Raw genomic sequence first — 21,056 nt, 5'->3', positions numbered from 1 at the left:
GTGCACACACAGAGTTTTTAATGTTTTTAAATAAAATCAAATACTGAGAAACACTTGCCAACTTGTTACAGAACTTCGTTACACCCAATGCAGTAGACTACAGTCCATAAAAGCTTATACTGTGTTACATCCGTATGGTGCCACCAGACAATGCAAAACAGGACTGCCATGGTTTCGCTGGGTTTATTACAATCCTTTGACTGTAACATGCATTGCTTCATTGACTTCAAAATGTGATAAGCCAGCCCTCCTCATTTTGATGAGTGGAACCTTGGACCTCTATCACAAAATCCTGCCCTTACCACACCACTGCACCCAACCCACTACGTGTTGCTGGCTAATAAACCATTTCCTGAGAGCTGGACCATAAAGAAGGCTGATCGCCAAATAATTGATGCTTTTGAATTATGGTGTTGGAAGAGAGTCCCATGGACTGCAAGAAGATCAAACCTCTCCATTCTGAAGGAAATCAGCCCTGAGTGCTCACTGGAAGGACAGATCGTGAAGCTGAGGCTCCAATACCTTGGCCACCTCATGAGAAGAGAAGACTCCCTGGAAAAGACCCTGATGTTGGGAAAGATGGAGGGCACAAGGAGAAGGGGATGACAGGGGAAGAGATGGTTAGATAGTGTTCTCGAAGCTACCAGCATGAGTTTGACCAAACTGCGGGAGGCAGTAGAAGACAGAAGTGCCTGGCATGCTCTAGTCCATGGGGTCATGAAGAATTGGCAACGACTAAACGACTAAACAACAACAACAAAATGTCTTGAATATATATAGTGTAGGTGTTGTAAGCCCATTTTTGTTCATGTACTCCGGGCAGCATCTTTAGCTGACCTGCACACCACAAGAAAAGCATAAGCACATTGGTGCATCTCCATCTGTGTGAGGAGTGCAATGAGGCATTAAATTCACCCCTTTTGCAAGATAACTATTTCTCATGTACTTTAGAGGACTGAGATTAAAAAACATATGTATAGTGTTATGTGCCCAGGACAGACTGAAAAAGAAATCTTCATAAAGTATGCCCCACCCCCTACAAATTACAATTACAGTAGTGCCCCGCAAGACGAATGCCTCGCAAGACAAAAAACTCGCTAGACGAAAGGTTTTTTCGCCCGCGATTTGCCTCGCAAGACGAATTCCCCTATGGGCTTGCTTCGCAAAACGAAAACGTCTCGTGACTTTGTTTCCTTTGTGTAAAAACCGTTAAAACCAAGGGTGCTTAGCTTGAGCAGCTGCAGTTGCGACTTGACTTCGAGGAGCAACTGTTAGCACGTGGTTTGGTAGCCTTTTCTCAGACTTTGCTCACTTTTGAAGATTTTCCAAAACTTTTCCAGAACTTTTCCAGAACTTCTCTTTCATCCATTTGGTAAGTTAAACTTTTAAAACTTTTTTGGGGGGGTTTGGATTTTGGGTTGGGGTGTTTGGGATTCAAGGACTTGGTGTTGGGAAGGGGTTTGCGATAATCTGGGGGCTTGTGGGCCTTTTTTGGGAATTTTTATGATTTTCTGTGACCACTGGGCCAGGTTGATTTTTTTTGAAAAATTTTCTGAGTTTGAATTTCTGAGTGCTGGCCATGTTGTTATTTTTTGAAATTTTTTTTTGTCTGGGTGGGGAAGCAGTTGGGGAGGGGTTTGCAGCAGTTGGGGAGGGGCTGGGGGAGCAGTTGGGGAGGGGTTTGCAATTTCTGTGTTGTGGGTGGGTTGGTGCGTGTCTGTGGGAGCAGTTGAGGTTTTTGAAGACATTGGTGATTTTTGAAGCTTTTCCTAAACTTATTTTGCAGCCATTTGAGGTTTCTGAGGACGTCGGTGGTTGATTGTTGAAGCTTTTCCAGAACTTCTCTTTCATCCATTTGGTAAGCTAAACTTTTAAAACTTTTTTGGGGGTTTTTGGATTTGGGGTTGGGGTGCTTGGGATTCAAGGCCTTGGTTCTGGGTTTTAATTTCTGTGTGGTGGGTGGCTGGCTGCTTTTGTATTTTTTGGGTTTGAAGCACATCACTGATTTTTTTTTCTGTTTCTGAGTTTACGAAGGTAGGAGCTGTGCTGCCATGGGACCCAAGAAGACTGCTGCTGCGGTGGCCGGCGAGAGGAAGAAGGAGAAGGTGACGCTGGAAATGAAGAAGGAGATCATCTGGAAGCACGACGGCGGAATGCGTGTGACGGACATCGCCAGGGAGTACGGCAGGAACCCATCGACCATCGGGACCATCCTGAAGATGAGGGAGAAGATCCTGGCGACTGATGCAGCCAAGGGAGTCACCAGGATCGTGAAGAACCGCCCAGCTGTCCTGGAGGAGGTCGAGAAGTTGCTGCTCATCTGGATAGAAGAGAAGCAGCGTGCAGGGGACACAGTGTCTGAGGCCGTCATTTGTGAGAAGGCCAAGGCCTTGCACGCTGACCTCATCCGGGAACAGCCAGGAACCTCAGCCGAGCCAGAAGTCTTCAAGGCTAGCAGAGGTTGGTTTGACCGGTTCAAGACAAGATCTGGCATCCACAGTGTGGTCAGGCATGGAGAGGCTGCCAGTTCTGATGTTCCTGCGGCTGCAGACTTTGCAGCGGAGTTCCTGGAGGTTGTGACGACGGAGGGCTACGTTCTGCAGGCAGAGGCTGCGCAGGAGCAGGCCTCACTGGAAGAGGAGGAAGCAACTGAGGAACGGCTGTCCTCCGAAAGACTGAGGGACATTTGCCAGAAGTGGAAGGAGGTGCAGACTTTTGCAGATCTACACCACCATGAGAAGCACGTGGCACATGACGCTGGGAACTTTTATGATACGAGGGTCATGTCGTCTTTCAGGGAGCTGCTGAAAAGGCGGATAAAGCAGCAGACTATGGACAGGTTCTTGACCAAGAAGCAAAGAGTGGAAGAGGAGCCTTCTTCGAGTGGTCCCCCAGAGTCTTAGAAAATGTACTGTACACTTTGTTGATTTTTAAATGTTTTTCTGTCATGTTTATAAAGTTAATTTATTTTCCCTTCAATTTTTGAACTGCTCTTTACAGTATGTGTGACTTTAAAGAGCAGTTAATAAACTGTTGTTGTACCAAATTTGGCTTTGTTTGGACTTTTTTTGACCATAGGAACGCATTAATTGATTTTCAATGCATTCCTATGGGATTTCGTGCTTCGCAAGACGAAAAATTCGCTAGACGACAAAAATTGCGGAACGAATTAATTTCGTCTTGTGGGGCACCACTGTACAGTTTTGCACCCCACACTATCCTTTAATCATTACATAATCAAGCCCTGTTCAGTAGCAGAGATCATGCCCTTAAACTCTTTATGGCAGATTAAAAAATGCCAGTAACTTGGATGTGTAAGAGGTCAACGTGTTTTAAAGGAGAATTTCATTATTGGGCAATTTATATTACAGCATGCTTCTATGTAATTTGATAATATTCAAGGGCACTAAGATAAGTAAGTATACACTGATTGTAATCTAATGGCATAATCCTACACATGTTTATTCAGAAGGAACTCCGATTGAGTTCAGTGAGTTTCAGGTAAGGAGCTATATGATGTCAGTCTTGGTTATGTAAGTTAAAACTCTACTTAAGAACATTATAAAGCAGCCTTCAATTGTATGCTGCACGTATTTATTTCATAAAATATTATATATCACTTGGTTGTGAAAACCTCAGAAAGAATAAAACAATAAAATTATCAGTTAAAAGAGTTACATTCAAAAATAATTAAAAACAATGACTTCACTGCCTCTGCTGCAAAACCTAATGCACCACTGGCCTGAACCCTTTTCACTTTGAATAATTTTAACCAAGTATTTATCAAAACTTTAATAAAATATTAACCCCCCCAAAAAAAAAAACCCCAGGTATTTAGCATGTAATTAAGGGTTGTATCCAACTGTGTTCTACTCAGTGGGCCTACTTTGAGTAGGAATAGCAATGGCTACAATGCTAGGTTTCATTTTATTTTGCCTATAGAATCTTTATAGCTCCTTAAACCAGATGCCTATCACATGCCTGTACTCTTTTAAGTGGGCATTAGTCAGCTGCAGCTTTTGCCAGGAGGAAGGAGAAGGGATTTAGAGTGACCTACATTCTGCCCATAGTGACCTAGTTATTGTATTGTGTGTGAGGCAAGCACATACAGAAGCTTCCAGGTGTCACATAAATGCCAGTTAAATTCCTGTGAACAGCTTTGAAATGTGTGACAGGATATGATCCTGGGATTCCCAGCAGGAGTCAAAAGACCTCAACAGAAAAAGGTAAACACTACAAGGTGCATTTGGGGTTCAGTTCAATTAACCAGTCCAGGTTTTTTTGCAGTGGAATTGCTTCAGAGTTTGTTGTTTGAAGATTGTGCCTGTGAAGATGATTCCAAGTGAACTGGGAGAACAGGCCTAAGACATTTGCAACATTTTGGGAGGATTTAGTCCTGATCCTCCTGATTCCACTTACAGTGTGTCAGAAGAGACAGAGGCACAGTGTCATCACCTTCCCTTCCAGGGCACTTCTTTGATTTGGATCACAAAAAAATATGAGTTCTGAATCTTGAGAGAGATTTGGGAAGCATTATAATTCAGCATGTTAATGATTACCATGTACATAAAAGATATACAGATGTGATTTTTAAATATGAAATGGTACTAGCGGGCTGTAAGAAATATGCATATTTCCACATTAATATTGTGAAATTTATTTCCTCTCCACACACAACTCTATACTTTGTTACCAAGGTATTTGCTTACTTAGCATGGGTAGTATTTAAAGTACAGTGGTACCTCGGGTTACATACGCTTCAGGTTACATACGCTTCAGGTTATAGACTCCACTAACCCAGAAATATTACCTCAGGTTAAGAACTTTGCTTCAGGATGAGAACAGAAATCGGGCTCTGGTGGCGCGGCAGCAGCAGGAGGCCCCATTAGCTAAAGTGGTGCTTCAGGTTAAGAACAGTTTCAGGTTAAGTATGGACCTCCGGAACGAATTAAGTACTTAACCCGAGGTACCACTGTATATAAGATTTGACATTTTATAGCCCTCTACATTCACTTATCTTGGTCCAATAAAAAGTAATCCTGTTCACCTAGGGCAGGGCTAGGGAACCAGATGTTCTTGCACTCCCAACGTCAGCCCCAGCCAGTGTGGCCAATAGGAATTGTAATCCAACAGCATCTAGAGACTAAAAGATCACAGTTCCCCCAGCCCTGGCATATGGATGTTGGATAGTCAGTTTTGACTATCAGGAGTATGAAGCCACCTGTTTTCTGTAAAGGACCTTGGTTTTAACGATGGCATTCGACCTGATCATTTTCCTGTTGCGATATCTGACAGCATGGCAAGCTAGAAATGTATGACGTAAATAGATGTGTATGGGATGCCTCCACCTTTGCGTTCTGATAGGTCTCAAGTGCCTACACAAAGCTGTATAAACGTGCAGAAAGTAACACAACCTCGCTGCCTCTCCACATTGCCCCTGGTGAACTTCTGCCTGTTAGCAGCAGAGGAGACAAAAAGATGTCAGCAGCACTTCCCAGACTGGTCCACACCCGGTCACACAACCAACCCAAGTCTGGACACGCTTCCTCAGAAGAAGCAAGGTCTGACTGAGAGCAGTGTGACTGACACCAGGCTCGGGGATTTATTACCCCGACAGTCAGTTTCCCGTTTTGCAGCGGGGTTTCCTTCCCACATCACTGCTGCTGCTGCTGCCTGCTTAGGGCTGCAGCATTATTATTATTATTATTATTATTATTATTATTATTATTATTATTATTATTATTATTACCCCGCCCATCTGGCTGGGCTTCCCCAGCCACTCTGGGCGGCTTCCAACCAAATATTAAAATGCAGTAATACATCAAACATTAAAAGCTTCCCTAAACAGACCCAGACCAGACCCGAGTCGGCTCCCGGTCTTCTTGCAAACACAACCCCGCGCATCTCAATGCAAAAGCGACTACCGAAACACCGCCACGCCCTCCCGGAGCTCCTCCGCCACCGCTTTGGAGGAGCCGCTACCGGAAAGAGGAAGGTCTGGTGCTGAGGCTGCCCGGAAGGCCCCTTGCGCCGCTGCGGAGAGAGAGACAGGTAACCCCGCGTCCCCAGCAGCCCCTTGCCCGCCTCTCGAGAGTGCTTGCTACCGAGCCTCTCCTTCCCCCTGGCAAGGCCTGGGAGGATTCCCCTTTTCCCCGTCGCGGTGGGGGCTCCCCGCTCTGCCCCCGAAGCCCAAACTCCGCGTCTGGACGCCGAATGCGTCTCTGCATGCAACGTGCAGGGTTGATTCCCGTCCCTCTTCCTGCATAGACCAAAAGCAAACTGCATCGACGGCGGATTTGATAATCTCCGAGGTCAGTCAGGGAGAGTGAACGCAACCCCTTTTTCCTCCCTCGAGGTCGCCCTGAAGAAACTCCATCCTCTGAAGCGAGAATTTGCAAGAGGATGAAAGTCGCCACCGGTTAGGGAGACGGGCGATAAAAAAGGAATGGGCATCTGCAGCTTGGACAGGTGTGTAGAAGATGCAAGCTGCATCAGCACCATAGTCAGTATACCTGCTGAAATTCCCTCTTCTAACTATTGGAGGTGCAAGAGCTCTGGTCTCTTTTTTTGCACCTGGTCTCTCTGATCTGAGGGCAGAAATTTATCCTGCTGGATAAATGTTGCTAATCCCGATTACAGCTTTTTATTTTAACATATAATGCATGCCAATGCATGTGTTCGTTGAGCTATGGCCAAGGATAGAATAATGACCAGGAACAACTAGATTTTGGATTCTGTGCTGGAAAGCTGCATTCTGAATTCATAAATTTATGCCAGTGCAGACTTCAAAACCAATATATCTGCAGTCACATTGATTTCTACCACCTACATGCTTGGGATTGGACTGAGCCTGGAGAGTCTAAAAGTATGGTACAGTAAGCAACAAATAGAGTGTATGTGTTGTGAATGTTTTTTGTCAGGGTGCAGTCAGTCCATCAGATACCATCAGCACAAACACCAAGCTAGAAAGACACATACAACAAAAACCATAATAACAATAATAACACAAATTTAGATACAGTAATATCCCTATGCCTACTCCTTGTTTATCACCACTCTCTCCCCCCTCTATTTCCCACTGTTATCCGCCTTGTCACTTAGATATTTGTTCCAAATTTCTTTGTATTTATCCATTCTTACTTGGCATCGACAAGCAGTTCTTTCGTATGTAGCTAATCTGTAGTTCTTTCGTATGTAGCTAATCTGTCCATATTATCAATCCATATGCTCAGTGGAATCTTTTTGCGACTCTTCCAATTCATCAAAACAAGCTTTTTTTGCTTCTAATATAGCGTGCGATGTAACCACTTTTTTTGGCCCCTTGAGGTCTTCCAAATTTCCAGAATATACTTTAGAATTAAATTCAGTTCCCCTAAATAACAATTTCAGGCTTTCTTTCTATTTTGACACAGTGTTGGGGCCTGTTTTGTTTAACCTCGTGTCTCCATAGTGGACACATGTGAGCTTGTGCTTAGGATGGATTTGTTTTCCAAGAGTTAATAATAAAACTTAATTTTTATATTCTTTAAACTAGCAGCCTTACCAGACTATTTCTGTATACCACTGCAATATATACCAAACCCTGACTTCTTTTCTTCCCCCATTATTGTAGATCTGAATTCTCCCCACATTTCTTCCTTCACGTGTGAAATAAATATCCAACATGCCTCATCGGACTATTCATCTTTTTCGGAAGGGTCTCCGGCTACATGACAACCCCACTTTGCTAGCTGCACTGAAGTCTTCTGAAATCGTATATCCAGTTTACCTATTGGATAGAAATTTTTTGACATCTGCAACTAGGATGGGAACTAAACGTTGGCATTTTCTCCTGCAGACTCTGGAAGATCTCCAGACAAACTTAAAGAAATTAAACTCTTGCTTATGGATTATTCAAGGGGAGTATGAGGCTGTATTGCAGGAACATGTTCAAAAGTGGAATATTACCCAAGTGACTTTCGATGACGAGATTGAACCATATTACAAGGAAATGGAGAAGACTATCCAAGTTATGGGGAAAGAAATGGGATTTGAAGTATTTTCTTTGGTGGGGCACACTTTGTATGACGTCAGACGGTACGGAGCTGACCAAGGGGAAGAAAGCTTATCTCCTGGGGGGCCATTAGTGGTTTTACAGCATAACAAACATGCAAACCTATCTTGCATTCTGCAAGCATAGATATTTTTCTGTTGCTGATGCAGATCTTCACTCCTTTCTGCTGCAGAGCTGGCCACTATTATGAGTGCAGACATTAAAATGAAGGGTTTAGGCTGCAGCGCTAAACACATTAGGGAATAAACATCACTGAACAAAGTTTTACAGAAAATTTAGTTCCTCTACTGTGACCCAAGTTCCATCCTTTTGCAGGCGGTTTCTGTTCATAGTGTAATCATCTTGTGTTATACAGGATTGTGGAACTAAATGGAGGGACACCACCATTGACGTACAAAAGGTTTCTTCAAATACTAACAGTGCTTGGAGATCCCGAGATGCCTGTGCAAGACATTACAGCTGAGAATTCACAGTAAGGAATAATTGTACCACCAGAACATAGAAATTTTACTCTAGGAATAGCTGGCTCACTGTAAAATGATTTTATTTATTTAAGACCATTTATATACCATCTATTCAAGCTAAAGTGGTTTACAAAAGACAATCTAAAATAATTTTGCAATAAGTATTTTTTGCCAAGCAAAAAAGTTTGATCCATGTGACTTATGAAAAGATTAATGTATCCTTGTTTTCATAATGTCCAAATTGAGAGTCAAATTACTTTTGGTTTTGTTACATAATTATCTTCTGGGATATTGTGGTAGTGCTTTAGTAAACTGTCCACTTGTGATGATCACATTTGAAAACCAGTGTTGGGGCTCTGAACAGGTTTTATGAACATATCAGAATTTGAAAAATCTGCCTTGCGGTGAAATACCGGTACTTGAATTTGAAATCTAGCCATACAATGGATTTGATTATGACTGATATATTGGGATCTCAAATGGCCAGACAGTCTCAGTATACTGGCATGTTTTGAAAGGTTTTTTTTGTTTTTGTTTTTGTTTTGGTAAGCATTACTTAGCACAATACCAGCTGTCAATCTCATGAATACAGAGATGTACAAAAAGTATGAACTGAGGCTATGAATTGATGATCATTTTACAACTTATTTTAATTACCAAGGCTTTCCACATGGACCCATGGGAAATGTACTTTAATTATTTACAGCACAATAATAATTTTTAAAAATCCTTCTCTCATCCCCACTAGGGTTGTGGGTATGGAAATCCTGTTAGCCCATCTCAGGACACTAATTTGCATGACCACTGCTGTGTTTCCTAGAAGCATAGCATGATATGTTGGGCCTGATTGTGCAAAGATAGGAAGGCAAGGGAGGCAGCTATTCCAGTCTATTATGTTTCTTCCTTTTCTGTTGGCTTTAGGACATGGGTGGTTTCCAGTGGTGGTAACAAGCAACACTTTCTGCTGCATTCACTTGTTCTGTGATAAAACAAGCTGATTGTGTTTGTTTGCCTCATTATGGTATAACATTTGGTTTTCAAAATAAGTCTCTTTATTTCCTTCTTAGAAAACTCAGTCCTCTCCCTGAAGTGGATCTGGCCGAGTGTTACAGGGTGCCTCTCCCTGAGGACCTTGGGTTTTCCAAAGAGTACAAGTCATCTTGGAGAGGAGGGGAAACTAATGGGCTCCAACGACTTGAAGAGCACCTGAAAAACCAGGTCAGTCTTAATTCAAGGTGTATCTGTCCTTTCTCATGTTGTTTGTGAGAGGATAATCAGCAGTCTTTCTGATCACCTTTGCAAGAACAATCTAAATGCAAGCCACTTACCATCTCCTAAAGAATTCATATCTGAAGTCATCTAGAAAGCCCCACAGCTTTTTGTTTCCTTTTTAAAAATTGCCTCCCAATATTTATCTTTATTCTGCATATCATGGGTCACCCAGTGCGGCACCCATGGGTGCAATAGTGCTCTTAGGGTCTCTAACGACTACCACTCTGACCACTATATTATGCTGGCTCAGGTTTGTCACAGTACACAAAGCGCAACAGATTGAATGATAATAACTCTGAAAATTTTACTGGTTATTTCCTATCATAAAGGTCTAGCCCAGCATGTGCAACATATTTGGTTCATATGTACGGTGTATAACCTATGAGGCTAATTCCAATATTAATACATTTCTTCTTTTCTAGTATACGTGCTGCCGAAGCGAGCACAACATTTCTTCTTTTCTTATCTTTTCTTGCTGCTGCTTCTTGTAAGTTCCTGTATAACACAATCCTTAGGTGAAAATAGAAAGGTATCGAGAACAACACAGCTGATGTAGACTGCTGGCACAAGTACTGAGAATCATTCATGTACAATTACTTATGTACCTATTATACACATTGACAATCTAATATCAGCTGAGGAAGCCCTTTGCGTAGCAAGGTATTGAACTTGTTTTGGCTCAGGTTTGTCAGCACATAACTATAGTGTGGAGCAAGGATAGCCAACTAAGTGCCTTCCAGGTGTTGCGGACAACAAATCCCATCAGCTCCACCTAGTGTGATCATTGGTCAAGGATGATGGGAGTTGTAGTTCACAGCATGTGGATGGCACCACTTTCACTACTACTAGTGTGGAGGCTGTGTTCTTAGCATGGAGCATAGGCATGCTATAGATTTACTTGTTTTTAAACTATTTCTAGCCCTTTCCATTGAATTTTATCAAAGGTGGCTTACATAAAGGGTTTCATACAAAGGTAAGCTAAAGAGGAATAAGGTTTGCTTATAGAACCCACTGCCTCATTGTAGCACAGCTGTCATTCCATAGCAGCTGTGCTTCTTCTGCTTTGTGTTTCTCTTTTTAGGGTTGGGTAGCAAAGTTTGCTAAGCCAAGAACAATCCCAAATTCTCTGCTTCCAAGTACTACAGGCTTGAGTCCCTATTTCAGCTTGGGCTGTTTATCAGTTCGAATGTTTTTTCACAGGCTGTCAAAAATTTATGCTCAGGTAAGTTTGCAGCATGCAGCTTATCTACATGTTAAGCAAGGAAATGTGACAAATTTCCATTCCCAGAAAAAGCATGTTATTTTTCCTACAGCAGCTAGGCATGATTTATTTCTTTAACATATTGGATGGATTTTCCCCTAAATTGATTTTTGAATTTTGAATTTATTGTTATTCATGCTTTTATACTGTATTTTATGCTGTTTTTTGTTGTATCACAATTAAGTGTTTTAAATTTATTGTTAGCTGCCCTGAGCCCAGTTTTCTGAACAGGGAAGGGCAGGGTATAACTAAAAAAATATTATTATTTCTACCCCATCTTTTAGTGCAGGCCCACATATTAAATGTTAAAACCAAAACATTTGCACAAACATGATAAAATCACCAGCAAAGTTAAAAAAAAAAGAGGTATATAGGGGCTAGGCCATCAATAATATCAAGAAAAGTCTTTAAGGATTATTTAATGACTGTCTACAAGAGACGGGGCCAAGTGGAGTTTTCAGGGGAGGGAATTCCACGGATGTGGGGCCACCACTGAAAAGGTCCATGACCCTAGTACCCAGCAACCCATTCAACTTTAGTGACAGGTCTGAGAGGAGGCCAATCTTAGGACCTGAGCAGTTTCGTATAGGCATAGTAGGAGTTCTTCAGATAACCTGGTCGCAAACTGTTCAGAGCTTTAATGGTCAGTCCTAGCACTTCAAATTAAGCCGAGAAACAAATGGTTCACCAGTGCAACTGATGCAAAACTGTTGTGTGACATGCTCAACTGCCTATTGCACATAAGCATGCTGGAGGCTGAATTTTGCACCTGCTGAAATTTCCAGATTGTCTTTACATGCAGCCCTACATAGAGAGCATTACAGTACTCTAGGCTGGATGTAACCACTGGTCCAGTCCACATATAACACTAATGCAAACCATGGGTTAGCACAAATGATGAAATGTAAGAGTTCTTGGAGTGAATATCATGGCAATTGCATCGTTCCTCCAGTCCGGCTGTGCTAACCAGGGTTAGGTCATGGTTTGGTTTGGTGCAATTTCCAAACCCAAGCTCGTGGTTTCTTTTCCCAAGACAGACTGTGAGGAGTAAATCAAGAACAAACCTTGGTTACAGCTTGTGATTTGACTGAGCAAGAGTAACCATGTGTTCAGATGTAAAACTAAGTCAAACCAAGGCTTAGCCATGGGCAGCCCAGCAGTAGGAGAATTGGGAGAGGAGCACAGCAGCTGCAATCTTTGGTCCAGGAAGTTGCATGCTTGCTCATTGAGTCATGTATATGTAATTGAGGCTAGGTCTGCTTTCTGCAGCTAGGGTTGCAGCTGGTGAACCAGTCTTTGCTGGTAAAAGGCACTCCTAGGAACTAATGTCACCTGCACCTCCCTAGTTAACAGAGCCCAAGAGGATCTCCCAGTTCCATGCCTGAATTTGTAAGCGAGTGCAGTGAAACCATATGAAACTTTTTTTAAATCTCCATCTAGATCAGTGGTCTTACCAAGCAATGCCTTGATTGGATTATCTGGATTAAGATGATGTAATATACTCTATGTACAATTGTGTATACTGAATTTTTTTAAAGCACAAGGTGTAATTTGTTATATTTGCCCAATTCATAAGGTTTTAAAATACTTATAGTTTGCTTTATAAAGTGTTAGGATTCCATTTTAAGCACAGCAAGGTATTAGGATCTCCTAATAGGCTTGGAAATACTATTATTTAATTTCATCTGAGTCTCTTCCATGAGGCATCTCAGTGCGATTTACAATACAATAAAAACATAAAACAATGCATATATAAAACATTGGAAGAACAAAATAGCTTGTGAAAGGTTCTGGCTTGCTGCTTTCAGTGCTGAAACCACATTAAACGTTGCAAATTGTTGAGCTAAATCATGCTTCCCATTTTTTTCATGTTCCATTATCAATATTACAGTCAAAGAACCATTCCCTGCCACCAGTATCTCTTCAAGGACAGCTACTGTGGAGGGAATTCTTTTATACGGTAGCATCAGCAACACCCAACTTTACAAAAATGGTTGGGAATCCCATCTGTCTTCAGATAGATTGGTACCAAGATGCAGAGAAACTCCACAAATGGAAAACGGTATGTTGATTCCTTGGACTGTTTTAGTACTCTGAGGCCATTGTCTACAGTATTTTGCTGATGCTGGAATTATATAAATGTTATGGTTTAAGATGCTTTACCTCTGCTATGTTTTTCCGCCCTGGGACTTTTGGGGGAAGGGCAGACTACAAATACAGGAAATAAATCAATAATGGTGAATTTGTCATCACATCCATTCGGCCCTTAGTCTCTGTAATAAGAGAGAATGTCAACTATTGTGAGAGTTACAAGGTGGGAGTGCAGCACATCTGAGCAGATCAAGAAAATTGAAATTGTTCTATTTCTTAGGCACAGACAGGATTTCCCTGGATTGATGCCATTATGACTCAGCTCCATCAGGAAGGCTGGGTCCACCATCTTGCTCGCCACGCAGTGGCTTGTTTCCTGACACGTGGAGACCTCTGGATCAGTTGGGAAGAAGGAATGCAGGTTTGCAGTACTTATGCCCTGTACTTGTCTTCTGCCCTGATTGGCATAGTCCTGTAAAATGCAGACTTTCTAGGGAATCTAAAAGCAACCTCAGTGTTTAATGTTAGCATTCCCCTTAGCAAACTGGGGGGTGGTGGTGGGGAGTTTATTGCAAACATAATTTTGATCGGAGTGAACAGCAAGCATCCTTTGGAATGAAAAGGTGTTAAGGCTGTAATCCTATGCTCACTCTCTTGTGAGTAACTCAGCAGAATATACTTCTGAGTAGACACATATAGGATTGCACTGTTAAGTAAATCATGGTAAAAATTACATATAGTTCTAAGGTGGTAAATCTATACCAGTTCAGAATATGAGTGATGGCTTACATGATTGAATGGTTAATAATAATTCCTCACATTGATGTCACAGGGAAAGGTTCTAACTTAAACTTGTCCCTTATATCTAGTCTTCTATGTCCATGTTGTTGGGGTTTTTTTTTGGGGGGGGCGGTTTCACAGGGACGTTAGATCCCATGATTCCACTGCCGGCATAGACATAATTCCTGAGGCATGGTGGGAAGCCGTAGCTCTTGCTGCTGGCAGCTTTGAAACAAATAAAAAAGACATTGGGGGCGGGATGGAAAGGAAGTCCACTCAGTAACACCTCACTTCCTAGGATTCCCCTGAAACATCTTGCCCAGTCACACTACCACCCAGGTTTGCAAAATCCCCCGCCCCCCTGCAATTTGAGGAGAGTCAGCAATTTCATGTGGGTTCAGTTCAGCCCAACTTCACACTGTGTCTTATTTTAATGGCATGACTCTCCTCAACTACAGGTGTTTGAAGAATTGCTTCTGGATGCAGATTATAGCGTGAATGCCGGGAACTGGATGTGGCTGTCAGCCAGCGCTTTCTTCCACCAGTACTCCCGCATTTTCTGTCCTGTTCGCTTTGGCAAGCGCACAGATCCCGAAGGGCAATACATCCAGTGAGTACACATGGTTGATACGTCAGGGTCTATCATGCTATAAAACGTAAGAGCAGTGCTGTTGGATAAGAACAGTGGTTCATCTTGTCCACATCCCACAGTAGCCAATCAGATGCCTTTTAAGATGTCCACAAGAAGGCAAGCAGGAATAGTGGAAGAATTCGGAGAGTATGTATTAAGAGGGCAAACTCACCTGATCTGCACCTCAGGGTTGGACTGAGGGTTGAAGGGTTGGACTGAGCAAGTTCTCTCTGTGAATCTGCATTCTCCCAATGGTATTTTACAAGGTGGCCCAAGCAGGCAACTTGCAAATTCTGTAAATTAAATAGGCATTGTTTTAAAATTGCATTACTTCCATTTGTCTGTCCTGAATCTGAAAAGTTCCTCTTCTCCTGCGCCTTTGGCTAATTAAACAATCTATAATCTTTTAAATTGAGGGAATAGTGTTATATTTGTTATTATGTTATGTATTTTTGTGTTTTTTTTACTGTAAACTAACCTGTGATCTTCAGATGGAGGGCAGCATAAATAATAATAATAATAATAATAATGATGATGATGATGATGTGGTTCTACTCCTTTCTCCTGGGCTGTGTCCAGAAAGTGGTGTTGGGGGATGAGTGTTCAGACCCCTGGGCTCCCACTTGTGGGGTGCCCCAGGGTTCCGTCCTCTCCCCCATGCTTTTTAATATCTATATGAAGCCGCTGGGAGAGATCATCAGGGGGTTTGGGTTAGGTGTTCATCAGTATGCAGATGACACCCAGCTCTACCTCTCTTTTAAATCAGAACCAGTGAAGGTGGTGAATGTCCTGTGTGAGTGCCTGGAGGAAGTTGGAGCTTGGATGGCGGCTAACAGATTGAGGTTGAATCCTGACAAGACAGAAGTACTGTTGGGGGGGGCAGGGGACGGGTGGGGGGGGACTCCCTGGTCCTGAATGGGGTAACTGTGCCCCTGAATGACCAGGTGTGCAGCCTGGCAGTCAATTTGGTCTCACAGCTGTCCATGGAAGCGCAGGTTAATTCTGTGTCCAGGGCGGCTGTCTACCAGCTCCATCTGGTACGCAGACTGAGACCCTACCTGCTCGTGGACTGTATCGCCAGAGTGGTGCATGCTCTAGTTATCTCCCGCTTGGACTACTGCAATGCGCTCTATGTGGGGCTACCTTTGAAGGTGTCCTGGAAACTACAACTAATCCAGAATGCGGCAGCTAGACTGGTGATTGTGTGTGGCCGCCGGGACCACATAACACCAGTCCTGAGAGATCTGCAATGGCTTCCGGTACATTTCCAAGCACAAATCAAAGTGTTGGTGCTGACCTTTAAAACCCTAAATGGCCTCGGTCCTGTATACCTGAAGGAGCGTTTCCACCCCCATCGTTCAACCCAGACACTGAGATCCAGCGCCGAGGGCCTTCTGGCGGTTCCCTCATTGCGAGAAGTGAGGTTACAGGGAACCAGACAGAGGGCCTTCTCGGTAGTGGCACCCGCCCTGTGGAACGCCCTCCCATCAGATGTCAAGGAAATTAGCAGCTATCCTATCTTTAAAAGACATCTGAAGGCAGCCATGTTTAGGGAAGTTTTTAATATTTAATGCTGTATTGTTTTTAACACTCGATTGGGAGCTGCCCAGAGTTAAATTATTATAATAATTTATAATATAATTATAATATAATAATAATAATAGAAACAGTTAACAACACAAGGTGTGTGCTAATTATATTTTTCAGAAAATACCTCCCAGTGCTGAAGAATTTCCCCTCCCAGTACATTTATGAACCTTGGGTAGCACCAGAAGAGATACAGATAGAGGCAGGCTGCATTATAGGTAATATTCAAAACAAAATAAATTTTCACTATGTACCCAGCAGAGTAGGGCCCTGCTTTCCCTGATTTTACCATATTTCCCCCTCCCTCTCAGTACCCAAGATTCCTATCCTCCTTTCTGTCTGCCCCCTCCAGTCAGGGCAGGCTCTCAGAAAGTATCCCCTTCACCATACCTTGTTGCACTGCCTCACTTCCAATGACCCCATTGCTGGGTCAGATGACCAGTTTCCCAGCTTTGGAATTGACATGTTCCTCTATTCCCTGGGCTGCAATGAGAGTGCAGCTTTCTGTTTCCCAAGTACCATTAACCACTGCACCCAGCTCACCTTAGCCGCTTTGAAGTTTCTGCTTCCCTGGTGTCAAATCCTGTTCTCCCTCCTCATTCAGGGACTTAGCAAGCAAGCGCCCTTCTTCCCTCCCTCCCATGACTGCCTTTATCTGCCCATTGTGTTTATTTGGTCTAACTATTAAGCCAGTGTGTTTGCCTGCAGCTGGAAATGGAATTCCATTTTGGTATTCAGTCAGGAATTTGAAAAGGTTCTACCAAGATCTGATACAATTAATTCGAAGAGTTACTGTTAGTAATTCTGTTTCCTTTCTGTCATTATTTCCTATGTTTTCCATTAGGTAAAGATTATCCCTTTCCTATTGTAAACCACAAAGAAGTCAGTGATCACAATCTACAGCTGATGAAACAGGTTAGAGAAGAACAGTATAAAACGGCTCAGCTCACAAGAGGTGCGTCCGCAGGCTGGGACTGAGCTCTTTCAACTTGACAGGGATTGTGGGTTTCTCTTGATTCTGAAATCTAACCATAGTACAGTGGCACCTCGGGTTACAGACGCTTTAGGTTATAGACTTTGCTAACCCAGAAATAGTACCTCGGGTTAAGAACTTTGCTTCAGGATGAGAACAGAAATTGTGTGGCGGTGGCAGCGGGAGGCCCCATTAGCTAAAGTGGTACCTCAGATTAAGAACAGTTTCAGGTTAAGAATGGACCTCCAGAATAAATTAAGTTCTTAACCCGAAGTACCACTGTAAAAGCCTGGTAGCGTCTCTACAATTAAAAGTAACAATGTTGTAGATCTCTCTTTATAATCTGCATCTAGGTAATTCAAATTCTTTATTAAGAAAGGTTCCATTCTGCCTTTAAAACATATGTGCAAATTGTGCATAGTTTTGCTGCTCTTCGTAGGAAGTGAACTTCTGCAGGATATTAAAGGCCTGCTACTCAGTCCCTTCAGAGATTTCTCCAGGCATTGTTTATGCACTTTCAAGACTATTTTCAGAGCCTCAGAAAAAATTAAGACGAATCCAATTATGTCTATCCCCTAGTGGAATGGGCACCTTTGGTGTAATGTACTGTCTCCCCTAAAATCTGCTCCAGAGGGCTGGGGGGCAGCAGGGGTAAGGAAAATCCTATTGTGTGAGCAGAAATCCATTTGCTCAGTGTTAGACGTCACCCTTAGACTTTTGTTTTTATCACTGCCTAGACAGTTTATAATCTGCATTATATATGGATAACGCAGGAGGTTAGAGATTGATAATGAGGAGTGATGCTAAGGAACGGAATGCCAAATGGCAGAGGCTGTAAGGAGATTCAGGAAAGGCTTTGCTAAAAAAATATGAAAATGTATAATGGATTTCTTTTCACAAGATTCTAAGGGGGGAAAAACATTCTTAGGAATTTTTTCTTGGGAAAAATAAGTCATTACATGTATATTACTTCCTAAACTGGTCATTGTTTAGTATTTTGCTTTAGTATGTTTTGGAAAGTACAAGGAACTAATTCCTCCAGGAGGCATAGTTAATATTGTTTATCTATCTTTAAAGATATTAAAGCCAGGATTCTAAAAATTTCACAGCTGGTTCTACGTGCCCAGTGAGACTTTTCTCACAATATGTTAAACCACTTTTGAAATGGAGGGAACTTTCAAAACTAGATGCTACTGGTGGTGGAGAGGGGAGAGAAAAGAAGAAGGGGGGCAGTGGGGGAGAAATAAAAAATCCCTCCTGGCAAACTCAAGTCCTTGAGTGGGCCTGAAGTAGCTTTTGGAACCCAGCCTAAGTATTTTATTTGCAATTACATTTCAAGTGCTCCCTTAATTTAGTCAGGCACTATTGGATTTGACCAAGGGGACATTTCCGTTGAGACATAAAAAGAGTATTCCATCTCTTCACCAGTGAAACTCAGCCTTCGAGTTTTAGTTAGTGTACATATTATGAGCAGTTTTGCAGTAATATGGTATTCACCTCCTTTCTAGATGATGTGGATGATCCAATGGAAATGCAGCTAAAGCGTGGATGTTCTGAAGAGACCACACAAAAGAAAAAAACTTGCCAGAAGCAATGAACAAGGACAAACTGATTGACTAACAGCCCAATACTAGTTAGGTATACTCAGGAGTAAGTCCCACTTTATTCATTGGGAAACACTTCCAAGCACTTACTAAACAGGCAACAGAAACTCTTAGAGACTTCTCAAAATCAAAAAGAAGTGATGAGGTGGTTAATTTGTGCTATTTATATTATGCAAATAATTTGGTTCTTTGCCTGTTCCTGAATTTTCTCCTTCAGAACCACCACCCACAACAGCTAATTTTGAAATAATTCATAGAATAACTTGCAATGCAGATGGTTAATAAATTATTTCTAGGAAAAAGGTTCCGTGTTTGAGTTCTGATTAGTTTACATAGATATACTCCTTTGACAGGATTCCATTCTGATCAGTGGTCAGTCAAATGTTTGCTTCGAGAAAAGATGTAGGCTATTTTTAATAAATTGTTTTCACACCACTGTGTTAACAGCTGAAGACGAAAGCTGGCCACAAAATATGAAACCAATGGAATCATTTTCCAGTGGATTTACAATTCGGACAACAATATATTTATTTTACAAAAGTGTTTCTATAACCACCATATCAGTAGTTATAGAAATGCTTTTGTACAACACTAAAACATAAATCACCTTTTAAAAACTACAAGTAATCATTAAAGTGACTGGCTAATCAAGAAACAGTTGCTAATTAATTGCGGCAAGAAGGAAAGAAACCTAAAAAAAACACAAGCAACAGCAATTCATCTGTTGTGCTTGGGAGAAAGATTCTGCATATTAAGGAGATGTTTTTTAAAAAAGAAGCAGAAAACTAGATCATGAAGGATGAATTATGCACAGCCTGAAGAAGCTGAAAAGCAACACTACAAAGCAGACCTCAGCTGATTTTCAGCCGTGCCCATTCTGATCTACCATAAGCCTCTTGCACTCAATCACCACTTCACACCTTTGGGCCTAGTGTTCTTGGACCTCCAAGTTAGTGGTCCCCAATCTCGCCACTGTTCCTTTTTGTGTTCCACCCACTATTTTATAGCAAAGAGGGAGGTCAGCCCTTCAGCATAAGGGGAGATGCGGGGTTCTCTAGAGTTGTCTGTGACAATAACCTCCCTTTAATAGGTGACCAGTTGTCAACTGAATTGGGAGAGGGAAGGATGTGTTGGTTCTACATCCACCAAATACTTCATTTCATCACCAATCCATCGGGAACACTTGCAACAAAAAGTATGGACAATGGCATTAATGGAAAAACTCACCAAGCATGAAAGTCATGTACGGCAAACAGGATTGAGATGATGCTATATGCTACTGTTTCATAACCTTTTCCACTAAGCTGGCATCCCCCACATTCACAATGGCATTTTTGGTACCGTATTTAGCTGAAAATGTGGTTCAGTTCCTACTCTGGAGAGCAGGGTATTCCATTTACCTATCCATACCATTGCAATGTCTTTATTCTGATGTCAATTTGAAAGCCTAATAAAGATATGTTTCAGTGAAAAAACCAGAGGATGAAATATAGCCATGCAGTACTTTTAAGAGCTGTTGATTTTAGTTGGAGAGTTGTGCTTAACTTCCTTCATTGCAACACGAAAGCACCTAACATGGCTGCATTTCCATGTCACAATAAGCTAAGATGCCTGGCTTATCTGGTTTGCTATGGACAAACCATGTGCAAAGAGCCTCTTTCCTTCTGCTTTGCTCTGAATGAGAAGTTTTAATTAATTTGGCTTCCCATGACATGTGAACCCAACATCCAGGTTTGTTGCTCCCAAATTAGCCAGCATCAAGCCAGGATCATAAACCAAACCCTGGCATGTTTGAGTGAAAAGGTTCTGTGCCAAAAATATTTATATCCTCCCACACCCTCTCAACCAATAATTCTCCTTCAATGAATGATGAAAGTGATCGCATTTTTTAAAAACAAAAACAAATTCTCACATGTGAGGTGGAGGACTATGCTTACTTCACTTTTGAAGCGGACGAAGGGTGTTCATAATTGAGTTCCCTTTTTTCATTCTACAAATAATTGCTTCAGTGCCCTGCACTCAACAGCCTTCCTGTGTATCCTCAAAACCCCATTAATATCCATTGATTTTTTTTTTGTTTTTTTACAATCGAACAGTATATAAATTTTATGAAATAATTGTCATGAAATTCCACTTGATACAGATCCAGAGCAGAACTCTGACGTATAGTTAGCAGAGTAAAAACTTAAACAGGTTGCAGGATTCCCCAAAAAAATAGACCAGAGGTAATTGTATTTCATCCAGCAGAGCTTTACTGCTATTGCAGGCAACATGAGCATAATGGTCACAGATCCAATACATTCAGGATTGGCACTGTCTATAAGAAATCCAGTTGCAGCA

General features: G+C 42.0%; 2 protein-coding genes across 7 annotated transcripts; both read left to right on the top strand.

Moving 5' to 3' along the window:
* The first annotated feature begins 1,774 nt into the window (after positions 1 to 1,774).
* LOC309344122 (putative CENPB DNA-binding domain-containing protein 1) lies at positions 1,775 to 3,046 on the top strand. Of its 2 annotated transcripts, XM_081866277.1 has the most exons (3): positions 1,775 to 1,858; positions 2,026 to 2,534; positions 2,610 to 3,046. In XM_081866277.1, exons 2-3 carry the CDS (start codon positions 2,052 to 2,054, stop codon positions 2,901 to 2,903), a joined length of 777 nt encoding a protein of 258 aa, XP_081722403.1. In that variant the 5' UTR covers positions 1,775 to 1,858; positions 2,026 to 2,051; the 3' UTR covers positions 2,904 to 3,046. The 2 variants fall into 2 exon arrangements, with proteins under 2 accessions (XP_081722403.1, XP_081722402.1); XM_081866276.1 differs by lacking the exon at positions 1,775 to 1,858 and having other exon boundaries at positions 1,876 to 2,534.
* Positions 3,047 to 4,080: 1,034 nt separating this feature from the next.
* On the top strand, positions 4,081 to 19,019 carry LOC309344394 (cryptochrome-1-like). Of its 5 annotated transcripts, none has more exons than XM_081866743.1 (11): positions 4,094 to 4,226; positions 7,613 to 8,076; positions 8,409 to 8,525; positions 9,585 to 9,735; positions 10,871 to 11,011; positions 12,942 to 13,112; positions 13,422 to 13,562; positions 14,380 to 14,531; positions 16,260 to 16,357; positions 16,984 to 17,094; positions 18,621 to 19,019. In XM_081866743.1, the coding sequence occupies exons 2-11, from the start codon at positions 7,664 to 7,666 to the stop codon at positions 18,707 to 18,709; spliced, it is 1,584 nt and encodes a 527-aa protein (XP_081722869.1). In that variant the 5' UTR covers positions 4,094 to 4,226; positions 7,613 to 7,663; the 3' UTR covers positions 18,710 to 19,019. The 5 variants fall into 5 exon arrangements, with proteins under 5 accessions (XP_081722872.1, XP_081722873.1, XP_081722871.1 ...); XM_081866744.1 differs by lacking the exon at positions 4,094 to 4,226 and adding an exon at positions 5,971 to 6,051; XM_081866746.1 differs by lacking the exons at positions 16,984 to 17,094; positions 18,621 to 19,019 and adding an exon at positions 14,633 to 14,699 and having other exon boundaries at positions 4,081 to 4,226; positions 16,260 to 16,350.
* Positions 19,020 to 21,056: the final 2,037 nt, after the last annotated feature.

This window comes from Podarcis erhardii, assembly GCF_964252035.2.
Source record: "Podarcis erhardii genome assembly, chromosome: 6".
In the NCBI taxonomy this organism is placed as follows: domain Eukaryota; kingdom Metazoa; phylum Chordata; class Lepidosauria; order Squamata; family Lacertidae; genus Podarcis; species Podarcis erhardii.
This window is presented reverse-complemented; position numbering and strand designations above follow the sequence as displayed.

Excerpts from the sequence above, each read along its gene's own strand:
- LOC309344122 (XM_081866277.1), top strand. The coding sequence starts at position 2,052 with ATGGGACCCAAGAAGACTGCTGCTGCGGTGGCCGGCGAGAGGAAGAAG. Across the intron at positions 2,535-2,609 it reads GAGAGGCTGCCAGTTCTGAT|GCTGCGCAGGAGCAGGCCTC; the intron begins GTTCCTGCGGCT and ends CTGCAGGCAGAG.
- LOC309344394 (XM_081866743.1), top strand. The coding sequence starts at position 7,664 with ATGCCTCATCGGACTATTCATCTTTTTCGGAAGGGTCTCCGGCTACAT. Across the intron at positions 14,532-16,259 it reads CCCGAAGGGCAATACATCCA|AAAATACCTCCCAGTGCTGA; the intron begins GTGAGTACACAT and ends TATATTTTTCAG. Across the intron at positions 16,358-16,983 it reads AGAGGCAGGCTGCATTATAG|GTAAAGATTATCCCTTTCCT; the intron begins GTAATATTCAAA and ends GTTTTCCATTAG.